Consider the following 16,129-nt stretch of genomic DNA (forward strand, 5'->3'; position numbering starts at 1 on the left):
TGCACAGGGCTCTTGTGGGATAAAATGAGGTCCTAGTGTAAAGGTTTGGTATAGAATCTGCTCAGGACAGTTCCCAGCACACGTCAGCTCTTTTTATGTGTGGTATTCGTCTTCATTAGCTCAAGCGACAGGGCCAGAGAAGCGAGGACGCCAAGCAGCCTGGGCAGAAAAGCACTCGAGAGGAAGGGCCTTACAGGTAGGGAAGATGTCTCCGTGCACCTTGGCACCTCCCAGGCCAAATCGGTAAAAGAGAAGTCGAAGTTGGCAGCTCTTCCTAATGATGATATTAAGGGAACGTCTGTTTCTTCATCTGTGAAATGGACGCGATCACAAGATTGTGCCCACATCGTTCCGAAGGACACACGAGGGAGGGTATTTATAAAATCCCCTGTATGATGACGGACACAGTGGTCCTCGGCGAGTATTGCTAACGCCCCCCTCCCTTCTCACGTGAATAGATCCAGAGCCTCCTTTTCAGGCACAGATATTGATCGGGGGGAGGGGAACCGATGATCCAGATGTGTAATGAGAGTTTAGAGTGCTGTTTCTTGTCTTTGAAAAAAAAATCTGTTTCCTCTGAAAGACTTAAAAGTCACACTTTCTTCTAACATACGGATGGTCCCAGCTCACAATGGTTCTACTTAAGGATGGTGTGAAAACAAAAGGCATTCAGTAGAAACTGTACTTTGAATCTGAATTTCGATCTTTCCCCGGGGCTAGTGCTCTGTGTGGTGCCCCCCCACCCCCAGGCTGGGCGGGAGCAGAGAATACAGCTCGTGGGGTCAACGACAGACCCCTTCCCGCCGCTCTGTACCCATATCCTGTCTTTCACTTTACAGTATTTCATAAACTATATGAGGCACCCAACACCTTTTTAATATATGAAATAGGCTTTGTGGTAGATGATCCTGCCCAACTGGAGGTTGCTGTAAGTGTTCTGAGCACGTTTACGGTCACCTGGGCTAATTTCCAACGTTCGCTACGTTTAAGTACGGAAAATGCATTTCAACTTACGAAGTTTTCAACTCGGGTTGAATTTGTTGGGCTGTAACCTTGTTGTAGGTCAAGGAAAACCTGTATATTTATTATGTTTCGTATGTGTTTAATATATATTATAATCAGACATCTGTGCGTGTGTCATACACGAAGTTACTATTCTGTATTCGCATGTAAGGCTACCGGTACGGAGGTCGCAAGACAGCAAAGTGATATAATGGCCCGGCAGGTTGTGAAGTCACTGTGGGTTATCCTATTGATACACTTGAATCCCTGTTTCCACGTACCTGTGTATTTTCAAATTCTTTCCACTTAGAGCATTTAGTTGGGACTTCCCAGGTTAGTGTGAGTGTACCTTTTCCTGGGAAGCGTCCACGTCCACAGCCCTGTCATGTCCCGGGATGTGCCACCAGAGGGAGCCACGATGTAACGGGTAAGGTCCCCCTACAGAAACCTGAGAGGGGCAGAGGCCAAGGCCGCAGGTTACCGGTAACATAGTTCAGATTTATTAAAAAACACGTAGGTAACAAGTCAGAGCTTTGGCTAGGAATGATTTGGAAAAGAATCGAAGGCGTTACTCCACAAAACATTCACAGTTGTGTGCCAGAGACAGACAAGAGAGCAAGGAAGTGTTTTAGAAGCATTTGCGGTGGACAATGGATGGCCCGGCCTCGTCGTATTCCTGTTTGCTGATCCACATCTGCTGGAAGGTGGACAGAGAGGCCAGGATGGAACCCCCGATCCAGACAGAGTATTTGCGCTCCGGAGGGGCAATGATCTGTGGGCCGGGAGGAGAAAGAAGGACGGTTAGCGAATTAGGGTAGGGCCGGACATGCCACCATGGTCCACACAGCTCAGGTTCCACGGACAGTGGGACAGTCTTGGCTGTCAGATGCCTAACCCCAACCCCAACCCCAACCCCACCCCCAACCCAAGGGATGTGACTAGGCTCTGAAGTTAGAGACTCTCCAATGAGCGCATTTGTTCCTCTGGTTTCTTTTACACAATCTATTCCAAAGCACCTGTAACAACTCTAAGGGGGTCGGTCTACGAAATGAAAGACTAAATGTGGGCCCCAAATCCTGCATGGCCTCCACTCAAGAACACTGATGATGTCTCAGACGCTGTGTCTCAGAACTCAGCACGACACCAGCATCCTCAACGAGAAGCTTCGATTGTGCCAGAACTTACGAGACGAGTCTTGCTCCACCCGATTATGTCTACTGAGACCGTGGGGTCCCCCGGATGGATGACCACTTCCCTGGGGTGGCTCCCAGTTGAGCTGCACTGACTGGCTTTCCCGCTGCACAGGCCTGACACGCAGGCCATGCTAACGTTTCTTAAATGAATGGTTTGGACGCAGAGAGCAGTGAATCGGGGTCCAGGGGTCCCCTCCACCTGCTGTCGCCCAAAACACAGATAGCTACAGTTAAGCCATTCCCAAATCCACTCCAGACTTAGATTCTTGGGTGGAAACAAATGTGGACATTTGGGCAAAAAGACAAGGTATTTCTGAAACCCTGGGGGAAAGGTTTCATTTCTGTTTATCCCCCAAGCTCCGTTTGAACATTTATTTTTTATTTTTTATTTATTTTTTTTTATTTTTTTTTTCAACGTTTTTATTTATTTTTGGGACAGAGAGAGACAGAGCATGAACGGGGGAGGGGCAGAGAGAGAGGGAGACACAGAATCGGAAACAGGCTCCAGGCTCCGAGCCATCAGCCCAGAGCCTGACGCGGGGCTCGAACTCACGGACCGCGAGATCGTGACCTGGCTGAAGTTGGACGCTTAACCGACTGCGCCACCCAGGCGCCCCGAACATTTATTTTTGAATACAAGTAGCTGCTTTTCACTGCGTACTTACCACGTGCCTACTACGCTCAACGTTTTACATGAATTATTCTCATAACCACTTTAAAGAGTATTGAGTAGTGCCCTGCCACACGTGGGGAAACTGAGGCTGAGAGAGTTATTGCTGTTGTTGTTGTTGTCGTCTTTAAGCAGACTCCACGCCCGATGTGGAGCTCAAACTCACAACCCCAAGATCGAGAGTCACATGCTCTCCCGACGAAGCCAGCCAGGTGGCCCCGAGAGAGGTTGGAGCAACAGGGGTAGGTCCCACTGGCTGTATGCCTGTCAGACCCAGTATTCAAACCCGGACCTCTCCCAGGTGGTTTTTTGTCTGTCTGTTTGTTTGTTTCATTTCGTTTCATTTTAGAAGTAACTTTTCCAGTTGGGGGTAATTTTAGATTTACAGAAAAGTGGTTAAAGCCAGTGCAGGGTTTCTATAGCCCCCTTCCAGTTTCAGTTTCGCCTAATGTCATAACCTTTACTGCCCCAGGTTTTTAACGGTTTTCTCTCACCGCACCGGAGCCCAAAGTTCCATATTCATTTCATTCCAGAAGCTGAGTTTGGAGGAGTGGAAGCCAGCCAGCCCCGGCTGCAGCTGCCGTAACGCACCCCCACCTAGGCTGGCTTTGTCCGTGAGCCCGGAGCTCGTTTCCTGTCTCTCCCTCCAGTGTGGGGTGGGGCGGTGGGGGGGAGACAGCCGATCAGAGGAGCATCCAAGAAACACCAACCTCAGGAACCTGTCTCTGCTGTCACCATGCAGTCTTTCAGAGCCCGGGACGCAGGCCCGAGAGCTCTGGTCTGGAACTGTGTACGTGATCTGCAAACCCTCTTCCCGACAAAGAGAAGGGAATGCAAATCACAGAGAAGGTGCCTGAACACTTCTCGTGTGTGTGATCTGCACGTGGAATGCCCTTTCTCCCGCTCCCTGTGACAGGGGTCAGAGAGTCCCAGCATGGCCTTCTGATTTCAGACAGTGATAACAGCTTTCGGGAATCACCGGGCACATGTTGAGTTGGCCTCCAAAGAACAGTGTCTGTTTAATCTCTGAGTTCGCTTCGCTGGGACTGGGAACACAACAGAAGGGTCTTTGGTGGCTCGGGGACTGAGCTGGCTCATCCTGGAGTGATTCTGCGCTTCTGAGCGCCCGGATCAAAAGGCGCACCAGACAGAGGTGAAGACACAATTCTAATCCCGGCCACCGACAGGTGATCACTTTTAGTAGTGGAAGGAGGAGCGTATGCTATTGAACCCACGGCTTTTCAACCTCTTCAGAAATATGTGTGGCTCCTCTGATTTTTTTTAAATGTCTCTGTGAGACGTGGATGCACTATTTTTGTGATGGGGAGAAACGACACGCGTGTATTTTTAAGAGCAATGACGGAAATCGTCTAGACTTATGGTGATCGCTTCACAATAGATACAAATACTGAATTAGGTTGTACACCTGAAACGAATCCAATGTTATATGTGAGCTGTATCTCCATAAAAAAAATAAAGGGATACGCACACACGGGAGCTTTGGTGACCTTTACCTGAAAGTAGCTGATAGACAAGATAATTGTAGATTAAATTTTGTATAGAATAACATAGCTTCTCTTATGAACTGGACTGACTTATAGCCAATAAAGAGTGGAATTTGTGGGGGCGGCTGGGTGGCTCCATTGGCTAAGTGTCCAACCCTTGATTTCTGCTCAGGTCCTGATCTCATGGTTTGTGAGATGGATGCCCCATGTCAGGCTCTGCAGTGACAGCACAAAGCCTGCTTGGGATGCTCTCTCTCTCTCTCTCTCTCTCTCTGCCTCTCCCTTGCTCATGCTCTCTCTCTCTGTGTCTCTCAAAGTAAAATAAACATCAATAATAATAATAAAGAGTGGAACGTGTGGACGTGGACCCACCACCTAGTCCTGGAACCCATGAGCACACGTGAGTAACACGTGTTGCTCTGAAGAGCCCGTCACGTCTGGTGACGGGGTCGGTACCTCCAGCAGCAGAACCGTAGCATCTGACCCCGAACCGTACCTTGATCTTCATGGTGCTGGGCGCCAGGGCGGTGATCTCCTTCTGCATGCGGTCGGCGATGCCCGGGTACATGGTGGTGCCCCCGGAGAGGACGTTGTTGGCATACAGGTCCTTCCTGATGTCAATGTCGCACTTCATGATGCTGTTGTAGGTGGTTTCGTGGATGCCGGCAGACTCCATCCCTGCAAAGGAGACACAAGCCATGACCCTCGGGTGGTGGGCGACACCCAGGTCGGACGCAGAAGACCCACGTGAACCTCTGGGGGGGGGGGTCTCACAGTGGGCTGAAGCTCGGCAGGAACCACAGTGTAAGAACCGCCCATCCGAGTGACCAGAGGCTCTTGTTATGCTCCGTGTGCTCCCATGTCTGATCTAGCCAGGAGGCCCTGATGGGGCACCGTAGGGGCGGAGGGTTACAACATCACATCGCTGATCTTTAACAGACTCACTTCTAGGTGGGGTGCAAGGAAGGGCAGAGCCTTCAGGCCCCCCACGGAGGGTCCCGTGCAGAGCCAGCACCCCCGCCGTAGCTCAGGACCACCCACGTGTCTCTTGGCCTGTTCCCTTGGGAACACCCCTCAACGCTAAAGGGCACTGACTCCCCGGGGAGGTGCTTCATCCGATTTGGACAAGGCTCCTTTCTCTTCTTTTTTTATGTTTCTTCATTTTTGAGAGGGGGGAGCGCCAGAGAGAGGGGGACAGAGGATCTGAAGCAGGCTTCGAGCTGTCGGCACAGAGCCGGACGCGGGGCTTAAACCCAAGAACCGGGAGATCATGACCCGAGCTGAAATCAAGAGTCCTACGTTTAATTGACTGAGCCACCCAGGGGCCCCACAATCCTCATTCTACACATGAAGACACAGAAGCTTGGGGACGTTAAGTGGCCTTCTTCCCAAGACCATGAAAGTAGAACTGAGACTGAGCCCGGGCTCTCCCCTCCCAGAGCCCACCCTCTGTAAACAACAACGCTAACCTTTGTCCGAGGTCAGTGCTCATGTAGGAACAGGCTCTTGCATTTTTCTCTCTCCCGCCCCACTCCTCCCACAGTCTCAGCGTTCGGTGTTATCCTCCCCATCTGTCGATGGCTCCACTGTGTCCTCGGCACAGGCAAGATCTGATTTGTTCACCATTCTCCAGACACACGGACAGTGTTTGCTTAGAAAGAAAATTCCTGGGGCACCTGTGTGGCTCAGTCAGTTGAGTGTCTGACTTTTGGTTTCAGCTCAGGTCATGATCTCACGGTGCATGAGTTCAAGCCCTGCGTTGGGCTCTGCACTGACAGCACAGCCTGCTTGGGATTCTCTCTCTCCCTCTCTGCCCCTCCCCTGCTTGCACTTTCTCTTCCTGCCCCTCTCTCAAAATAAATAAGGAAAAAACACTCCTTTCCTGGCCTCCTTCTCTCTCTAAAACTGTGACACTCTTTCCCTTGCCCTGGTTTAGAAATGCATTTGGTCCTGTGGCCCTGTCACATGTCCCCCCCATGCAGAAGGATGCCGATGGCCAGGGGCTGGGGGGATGCAGGGGGTTAGGGTGCCTTCCCCTTCCCGGGGACGGGACGCTGGGACCCACCGATGAAGGACGGCTGGAACAGGGTCTCTGGGCAGCGGAAGCGCTCGTTCCCGATGGTGATCACCTGCCCGTCGGGCAGCTCGTAGCTCTTCTCAAGGGAGGAGGAGGACGCGGCTGTGGCCATCTCATTTTCAAAGTCTAGAGCTACATAGCACAGCTTCTCCTTGATGTCCCGGACAATCTCACGCTCGGCTGTCAAGATACAGACACGAGGGTTTGCGCCTGTGCTAAAAACCCACCTGCCTCACATCAGTCTCTCCCGCGGTGTGGGTTCACGGGGTGTAAGTTCGCCATTCTGCAGCCCCACATCCGCGATGGTAATGAAACTATAGAGAGTCCCTGAGGGAACCACTCTGTCCCTGGCAGAATGGTGGGCTCGTGGAAAAGATTGTCTGGGAAATGCAGGGCAGGAGTGAAAGGAGCGAGCCAGAGAAAGGCGCAGAGGAGGGCAGCCTTCTGTACCTTATGTTTTCTTTTTTTCGGGAGCAACGATTCCCTCTCTGTTATAAGTGTTTTACACTAGTTTGTCATATTGGATTTTCGGTTGACCAGGAAGTCTTATGCTGAAATCTTATGCTTTGGGGCCCCCGCGGTTTTCAAAAAGCTCCACAGATCCACGGTGCTTGGCCCAGTAGCTACACCACTGGTGTATCCATTACCTTCCAGAAGGAGGCACGCCCTGGCTCAGGACCAGTCCTAGACCAGAAGGCTCAGTGATGCATATTGAAGGAGGTGTGGAGGAAGCAGACGGCCAGTCCCTTCCAGACTCCTGCACTTGGAACTTCTAAGCTATGGGTTCCATCCAGGCCCCTGGAACCTTTGGGAGATATTCTGGGGTTCTTTGCAGGGAGAAGAGGAATGTAGGAATTAATTCACCTCCCTACCCCAGAAGGAAGCCTGAACATCCACAGGGCTCAAGCTCAGAGTCTATAATAAACGTGAGGCACGTCCAGAAACTGAGACATTTGGACAGTAGCTGATCGATGAGTGGAGGGAAGGCGGTTAGGGCCGTGCGCACCGAGGACATCCCAACGTGTCTAGCGCCGTGGGACTCTGCCTCTTGTAAGTCCGCACTGGGGGCCACCAACACAGAGGCCAAAGACACATGGATAGCTTCCTGCCAGGTTGGGCTTCATGCCAGCTAACAATCACTGAATTACTGACTTACAAATAACGAATTACTCAGTGTCGGTATCACTTAATCCGGCAATCACGTCGGGGGTGAAACCCTATTCACGGATGAGGAGGCCGCAGGTTGGTGAGTTGGGTCACCCCCACTAGTGCGTGGCAGAACTGGGACCCACGCCCTACCTAGATGTCACCAAGCCCGCCAACCAGTGTGCCACATTCATTGCGTTCCATCTCTGCACTCTCAGCCTCCCATTTGTGAACAGAGGAGGTTAAAAAGTGTCCGAGTAACAGGCCCCTGACGAGCTTACGCTGGAGGTTCTCACCATTCTTCTCAAGAAAGAAGGCCGTGCTTTGCTCTCAGCGTCCGAGGCAGGCCTTGCCAGCTGCACGGTCCCCTCCCGTCATGTCCCTGGATGGTGGCCAGGGTCCTCGAGGTTCCCGCGAAGAAGACGCGGCCCCTGCACCCCCGCCCCTCACTCCCACGGGCCTCACTCACCGGTGGTCACGAAGGAGTAGCCGCGCTCGGTCAGGATCTTCATGAGGTAGTCGGTGAGGTCGCGGCCGGCCAGGTCCAGACGCATGATGGCGTGGGGCAGGGCGTAGCCCTCGTAGATGGGCACGTTGTGGGTGACCCCGTCTCCCGAGTCCAGCACAATGCCTGGGGGACAAATCGCATGACAAAAGTCACCACGGCCCCCGGTGCGTGGTCCCTGGCTGGCCCAGGAGAAGGGGAGTTTCTGAGCCTCTGACTTGGAAAAGAGAGAAAGCATGTGGTAGGATAGGCGAGGCAGGACAGGCTTGGGGAACATAAAGAAAGAGCAGGAAGAGAGAAAAAGTCCCGCTGGAAATAGGAGCTTGAGGGCTTATTTTCATTATTTCTTTTAAGCTTATTTACTTATTTGTTTGTTTACTGAACATTTATTCAGTTTTGAGAGACAGAGATAGAGCACAAGCAGGGGAGGGGCAGAGAGAGAGGGAGACACAGAATCCGAAGCAGACTCCAGGCTCTGAGCTGTCAGCACAGAGCCTGACGTGAGGCTCGAACCCACGGACCATGAGATCATGACCTGAGTCAAAGTGGGGCACTTCCCGACTGAGCCACCCGGGCACCCCTATTTATTTTGAGAGAGAGCGCGAGCAGAGGCAGAGAGAGAAGACAGAGAGAGAATCCCAAGCAGGCTCCACGCTCTCCGCACAGAACCTGACTTGGGGCTCGATCTCACCAACCGTGAGATCATGACCTGAGCCGAAATCGAGAGCCAGCCGCTCAACCAACAGAGCCACCCAGGCACCCCTCCAGGGCTTGTTTTTAAAGGTGGAAAGAAGACCTTTCAGGGCTGGGATTAGCCCTGTCAGTTCTAACTACCCCCCACCCCAGGCCATCCAAACCCCATGCTGATAACCATCAAAGCCCACAACAGATGGTGCTCCCGGTCGCGGCTCCCAATACCGCGTCCACCTACCAGTCGTACGTCCAGAGGCGTAGAGGGACAGCACCGCCTGAATAGCCACATACATGGCCGGGACGTTGAACGTCTCAAACATAATCTGCAAAGCAACCGAAAGAGCTTAAGTTAGTGACGTCTCCAGTCTCAGCAAGAATGTTCAGGAGAGCACCTCTTGCGGGAGGGCTCAGAATACAGATGGGCCCGCCTGGCTCTGGGCAGAGGAGACTGGGGCAGGGGGGCGGTGCACATGTGACTGGCGGGGGCTGTGCGGGCTCTGGCCTTGGCCCCGGCTCCAGTGTGACCCAGGAGGGCTCGACAGACTAACAGCTGACTTCTGTGGCCTTCCTTCCTGGTGTCTCAACTGTGAACGGAGGAGTTTGGTCTAGGGGAGCTCGAGTGTGGGCAGTCGAGGGCGCACGCATGACATCAAAGCCAAAAGACCAAGGAAAGACAGCATCCCAGTTTTGACGTCTCTAGTCTACAGGAGAAGACCTTTTAAACCAGAAGCTCAGATGGGTTTGGATTAGCCCAGTTCTGTGATTTGTCTGAAGTTCCTTTTAACCTCTTCCACTTTCCAGGGAGCTGCCGAGTCAATGCCAGCCCTAGACTCTGAGGCCACTTTGGCTGCTGTGGACGAGACCTTGATTCCTGGAAGACAAGATCTGCCCACTGATAGCAGAGGGCCACGTGTCAATGGCAGGGCCTCAACTCATGTGGTCTGGGGACAAGATCAGAATGGGAGCCCCTCCAGGTCACTCATGAGAAGTGTGTGCCCACAAACGTGCCCACGGGCCTCCATTGCTCCATCGGCGAAGCCCCCCCTGGGCCATCCCCCAGAATGTCTGACATGGCTTGCTAGAGAGCCATGCTTCCCAGATATTTTTCTGCCTCCGCACCATTCACAAGGACGATCACGCCCATCAGAAATGACATTGCTTGCCTCACGGAGTGACTCCCAGGCACACAGATGTCCCCTGGAGAGAATGACCGCGCATGTGTTGGGGTAATCAGCAAGAGCTCTTTTGGGGAAGAAGCCATAGAGTATTTCTATGATGTCTATGGATTATTCTCGAAGGCCAAAAGATCCTAGGTCAGTTCCAGGCTCTGGCACATCTAGCTGTGTGACCTTGGGACAGTCTTATGTATTGGATCCTTGAATGATTCATTTATATAGTCAGATATATAATTATATAGTCATTTATATAATATAACATGCTTCGCATTGCTAAGATTTAAAGAGACCATGCATGTAAAATGCTTAACCCAGAGCTTAACTATAGCAAGCGTTAAATTGACAGCAGATTTTTTATTCGATAGCTCATCCAAACTGGAAACCTTGTCTGGCTGGTGGAATGGATGGTCTCCTGCTATAAGGTCTTTGAGTTTCAGCCTAGTCACAAGAGTGCCAATAAAAACCATTCGGTGAAGCATCCGACTTCGGCTCAGGTCATGATCTCGTGGCTCACAAGTTCAAGCCCCGCCTCGGGCTCTGTGCTGACAGCTCAGAGCCTGGAGCCTGCTTTGGATTCTGTGTCTCCCTCTCTTTGCCCCTCCCCTGCTCACACTCTGTCTCTTTCTCTCTCAAAAACAAATTAAAAAAATAAATAAATGAACTATTCTTTGTTGAATGTTTACTATATGAGGCACCATGAAACACATTTAACATTTTGCCCCGTTGATCTTCACGTCAGCCCTTTGAAAAGTGATAGCACTGATATTATTCCCCATGTACAGATGGACAAGGAAACTAGAACTCAAAGAAATGAAGTGGCTTCATTAAACTCACGTAGCTGATGAGTGACAGATCCAGTTTGCAAACCTCCCTCCAACTCAAGAACCAACTTCCTGCCGTACTTTGAAATGATTTCTCCTCGGAAGTTTTTAAGCTAACGTAGCACCTTTGACAATGAAATATTTTCATTTCCTATTGCTTTTGGAGTCACGGGGCAGTTTCTGCAGTAAGGATGTGAGTTACCACGGCCACGCTACTGTCTCTGGCCTCCCCGGAGTCCCTGGAAAGCTGCTGGTTGGTCTGGGAGGGGGCCGCTGGGCACACCATCTCTCTGCTCTCCTGCCCCGCCCCTTTCCAACAGGACTGTCCCCTAACCCCAAATGCTAGATCCTGGAGTGGATGCTCACCTGGGTCATTTTCTCCCGGTTGGCCTTGGGGTTCAGGGGCGCCTCGGTGAGCAGAGTTGGGTGCTCTTCGGGGGCGACACGAAGCTCATTGTAGAAAGAGTGGTGCCATATCTAGCGGGGGACGGAGGAGAAACACAATGATGCAACGTCACGGAAGGCTGCAGACCCCAGAGAGGGGCCAGAATGAGCTAAATGAAACCAGGACCAGGCAGAATGTTACAAGCACTCATCAGATGTCCACAACTTTACTGACGCGGGCGCCGCAGCCCAGAGACCGTGTGTGACTTACCCAAGGATTCACAGCTCGTAAGCGACTGAGCAAAATCCCAAACCCAGGTCTATGGGCCAGGATGGCATGGTGGCTCACGGCACAGAATCTGAAGTCAAAACGGGTTCAAATCCCGACTCAACCCCCATTTCTTGGTTGTGTGAGCTTAGGCAAATTTTAACCCTTCCCGGCTCACCTCACCATGGGTAATATCAAAATAGCTAGTATGTCTTTGCAAGAGCCCTACGGTTACTATCTAGTCCAGGGGCTGGCCCAGAATAAATATTCCTGTTAGCCAGCTATATCTTTTTTTAAAGTAATCTCTGTGCCCAAGGTGGAGTTGGAACTCACAACCCTGAGATCAGGTGTCTCGTACTCCACCGACTGAGCCAGCCAGGCGCAAACCGTGTCTCTCCTCCTCCTTCCGCTTTAGTGAATATTCACGGCAAAATGGTTTCGTTTAGCAAGCAAGAGGACAAATGAGTGAATGTGTGAATGGGAGAACGAAGCTGACCTAAAAACATCTAGTTGCCTTTTTAATGCATTTCAGGAAATTTCCCTCTGCGATGTATGCTAAGAGGACGGGTCTCCCCGCCTCCTCCCTCCCCTCCTTGCTCTCCAGGGCTGGCTGAAGCCTGCCTTCGGTGGCGCCCTCAGAACCTCCCATTCGTGGTCAGGTACTTGACCTTCAGGTGCTTCCCAAAAAGCCTGCGCCTATTCATAGCGTGTTTGTATGATGTACTCTGGTCGTGAGTTTGCTTCATGGTTGAGCATCCTCTTTAATCATCAGATGCCAAAGAGAGCACAGCATTGCAAAGAAGTCTAAATTAATGATTTCTAAAGGCCTGGAAATTCTCCCCTGGCACCAGGAGTATTAGATTCATCCAGAATGAAAACCAAACAAGAACAGCTCGTGAAAATTGACAAATGGACGAAAGCTAGATTGATCTTGTCCCAGTCTCTCCGGTGTTGAATTTGCGGTTTCTAGAAAAGAACTAGGGAGCTTGAAAGTTATGCCCCTCTGAGGGAGTAGAAGCGGCAGAGAGCTCAAGAAATCCCGCCAGTCATATTATATACTGTGGGTGTTCTGGAACAGCACTGACGATACAGCTGATCCCCCCCAGCCCCGCCCACAAACCTCTCTGCCCACCCCCCTCGCCTCTCTGTCTCCCGAAGACGCTTTAAATTCAGATTTTAGAAATGATGACTTTATTCATCCCAGTGCTCTGCCTGCAGTCTGAGATGCTGCCAGCTCCACGGGGAAGCTCTTAAGAGCATTTCCTGCTGCCGTTAACAGCGTCTCTCCGCGCAAACTGCAGCCTTAACCAAACCCAGCCTCTCAGACTAAGCAAACCTAAGGAAATGCAATTTTTATAGAGAGCTAGAGGCTTCGGCATTATTGCTGATCAATTCTGGCAATACCACTTTCTTTTAACCTGGTGAGAGCGTGTGTACATGTGTGTGCCTGTGCTCACATATATGTGTGCGTGTGCCTGTGTGTGTGTGTGGGTCTGTGTGTCTGTGTGAGTGTGCGTGTGTGTGAATGAGCGTGCACGTGGGTATGCGTGTTCTTGCCTGTATGTGTATGTGTGTGAGCATGTGTGAGCTGTGTGTGTGCCTGTGTGTAGGGAGCTGACAAAAGTCCAGATATTGTGGTTCTAATATATTTTGCTACCTTAACAGAATTAGTGTCACGTTCTCATTGGTCTTTCTGGTTTTTCTCCGATCGCTTGCGTGTCTATGATGCCTGATACCAAACATCAAAATCCTAGGATTTAACTCTTCTCGGAAGCTCTTCTATATGAATCTGGGAGGTTTTAAAGCACTCTCTTCATACAACACAGAGAGGCACTTTCTCAAATACTCATTTAAAAATGTTTGTCCGCTCCTTGCGCTTCAGTGCGCTGGGGAACTTTCAGGAATGTCCCAAATCCGCAATGTCACGGCTCTCCCTTCTAGAGTGAAAACTAAAATACTTCAAAAAAACGTTCAGGGTGAGTTAATGAAAAGCTTTCAAAAGAGCATGGGTGGGACGGGGCTTCACCCAGCTCTCCTCCACTGGGAATCCTTGCCTCCCTGCCTCCAGCAAGCGGTGGGGGGCCGGAATGGGAGCGTTGTTCCCCCCTCCCTGCCCACCCCCCCACCTGCTGGCCTTAGGAAGGTAATCCAGTGCGACAGGCTCTTAATTCCCACCACTGGCAAATGGCTACTGTTCGAATCCACAGAACACTATCCCTCTGGTTAGTGTGGAAACCCTGTTAGGCAAGAGATTTGTGTGTGCGTGTTTTTAAAGACGTATTTCAGGATTTTTTTTTTCAACAGTAACAAGATACTATGAACCAGGAGCCGCAGAAACCAGGCATCCTGAGGGCTCCGCGCACAGAGAACCTCCAGTACCTTTTCCATATCGTCCCAGTTGGTGATGATGCCATGTTCTATCGGGTACTTCAAGGTCAGGATTCCTCTTTTGCTCTGTGCTTCGTCCCCCACGTAGCTGTCCTTTTGTCCCATGCCCACCATCACTCCCTGCAGAGATTCAACACAGCACAAGTCAGCCTCCCCCAGGACTCGTGGACTGATGACAATCCAGTCACAAAGGGTTAAGTCATTGCGGTAGAAAGTTCCTCTTTTGGTATCAGGAACATGACATTCTGTCTTAGGGTCACTATGCTCTGAAGCAACATCCCTCAGTTGATTGGCAACAGGCCTGAAGCAGTCTCCAAAGAGCAGAGGGCCCTGTGGGGGAAGCAACTTTACGTTGCGGTTTTTTTTGTCTGCCGTATTTCTTAGCAAGCTCTATTAGGACAGAAGCTGTGTTGGCTTGTTCACCACAACAACAAATTGCCAGGGACTTATGTGTCACTCAACAATTACTTCCTAAATGAATGTATGAAATTTTACATATTAGTTAAATGGCACCGTGCTCTTATAAATCCCTTAAGCTATTAAAATTGTCACCCACCCAAGAGTATGTGAAAAAGCATCATATCTACGAATGACCACTCAGTGCTCCGTTTCTAATGGATAAATCCATACCAGTCAACAGTAAGACATTTGCCTAAACTAGTCCGAAGTATTTTTATTTATTTTTATTTTTTAATATAATGTATTGCCAAGTTGGATAACATACAGCGTGGACGGTGTGCTCTTAGTTTTGGGGATAGAGTCCCATGATTCATCGCTTACATATAACACCCAGTGCTCATACCAACAAGTGCCCTTTAACGCAATAAACAGAAACTTAAAAAACAAACAAAAAAAAACCCAAAAACAAAAACAAAGGAAAGGGAATTCTCATTACTGGGATTTTAAATTGCATTGGGGTGATTGTTTTAGAATTGCAGAACAGTCATGGCTGCTAGAGATCCATAAATAGTGGCTTGTGCAAAATATCTCCATGCATACAGTTCAACAAAGAAACATCTCAGGTTTCATTCAGTGGAAGGGGCTATTATTCATTCTTGCGACTGTATGCCGAACTGAGAGCCACGAACATCAGTCAGATAGGGTCAATGAGCAGCTATATTTCTGACGTGAAGAGTTTCTAAAACTGAGAGTTTTTTTTTTTTTTTTTTTACCATATGGCTCCGTTTTTTACCATATGGCTGCCCCCAATATTTTGTTTATATGTAATATTCTATAAAATTAACATGTGGCTGTCTACATATATTTCATTGACACCTAAAGTATGTAAAATTACATTCAGTAACAACGCTCACTTTCACCTAATATCAAGATCTTTGAGAGTGAGTGCCCTCGGCCTTTAATTTAGTTTCTTTCCAAAGAGTAGCTGAGGTACACATTATTAGGTACCTCGTAGTATTTCTGACGATGATAATGATCATGAGACAAAAAGGTGAACTTATATCTGATAGGTGAACTTTATATCTGATAGGCACCCACCAGACAATCTGTCTATATCATATGTGAAATTCACACTTACTCGTACACATCCATCACCAGAGGTGTATTTTTAACAAGGTCACATAATTTCTGGGCAGAAAGCAATAGACAGACTGTGGGTACTCATGGGCACCCCGTCACAGAGGGGCCTGATGTGTAGCCCTGTTTCGCTCTACTGCAATCCAACCTTCCTTTTCTTGAATAAATCTGGTGTGCGACATCGTGTGGTTTTAAGGTATACGGTTGTTCTCCGGATGCATTTGTGTCTCGTCATGCGATGGTCGATGTGGCGATATTCATCACGTTACATAATCGCAGTACAATATTGCTCACCTGATGCCTGGGGCGCCCCACAATGGATGGGGAAAACGGCACGGGGAGCATCGTCCCCAGCAAAGCCGGCCTTACAGAGCCCAGAACCGTTGTCACACACGAGGGCAGTGCTGTCCTCTTCTTCGCACATCTCGGCTGGAGCTGCTTCACAGGGTCCTAGGGGAACAGGAAGGAAGCCGCCCCCGCTGTCATCCAGCAGCCATGTCATTTCACTGACCACTCCCACCTTCCAGAAGGGATGTGGGGTCCTTCTCTGCACTCCCGGAGCGCACTCCACTGACCCTTATACGACACAGCATTTATCTCAAGGTACCGTAAATAGACTGACGCCAGAACTCAGACTTCCACATTCATACAACTGACCTCTAGCACGGTGGCCAGCACGTCACAGGTGCTCGTGGACACTTTAAAGAATAACCAAGCAGGTGAATAAATGAACAACCGCAGAGCGCAGACAGGAAGATCCGGTTAA

General features: G+C 50.2%; 1 protein-coding gene across 1 annotated transcript; it reads right to left on the bottom strand.

Moving 5' to 3' along the window:
* Positions 1-1,486: 1,486 nt before the first annotated feature.
* ACTA2 (actin alpha 2, smooth muscle) lies at positions 1,487-15,863 on the bottom strand. The gene is given in 9 exon segments (XM_047088733.1): positions 1,487-1,774; positions 4,867-5,048; positions 6,436-6,627; positions 8,063-8,224; positions 9,030-9,114; positions 11,154-11,264; positions 13,819-13,947; positions 15,658-15,687; positions 15,689-15,863. Coding segments are annotated over 9 exon segments (1,134 nt in total). The 5' UTR covers positions 15,788-15,863; the 3' UTR covers positions 1,487-1,630.
* Positions 15,864-16,129: the final 266 nt, after the last annotated feature.

This window comes from Lynx rufus, unplaced genomic scaffold (assembly GCF_022079265.1).
Source record: "Lynx rufus isolate CCGP_SWC_20201006 ecotype Redwood Valley unplaced genomic scaffold, mLynRuf1.p SCAF_25, whole genome shotgun sequence".
In the NCBI taxonomy this organism is placed as follows: Eukaryota; Metazoa; Chordata; class Mammalia; order Carnivora; family Felidae; genus Lynx; species Lynx rufus.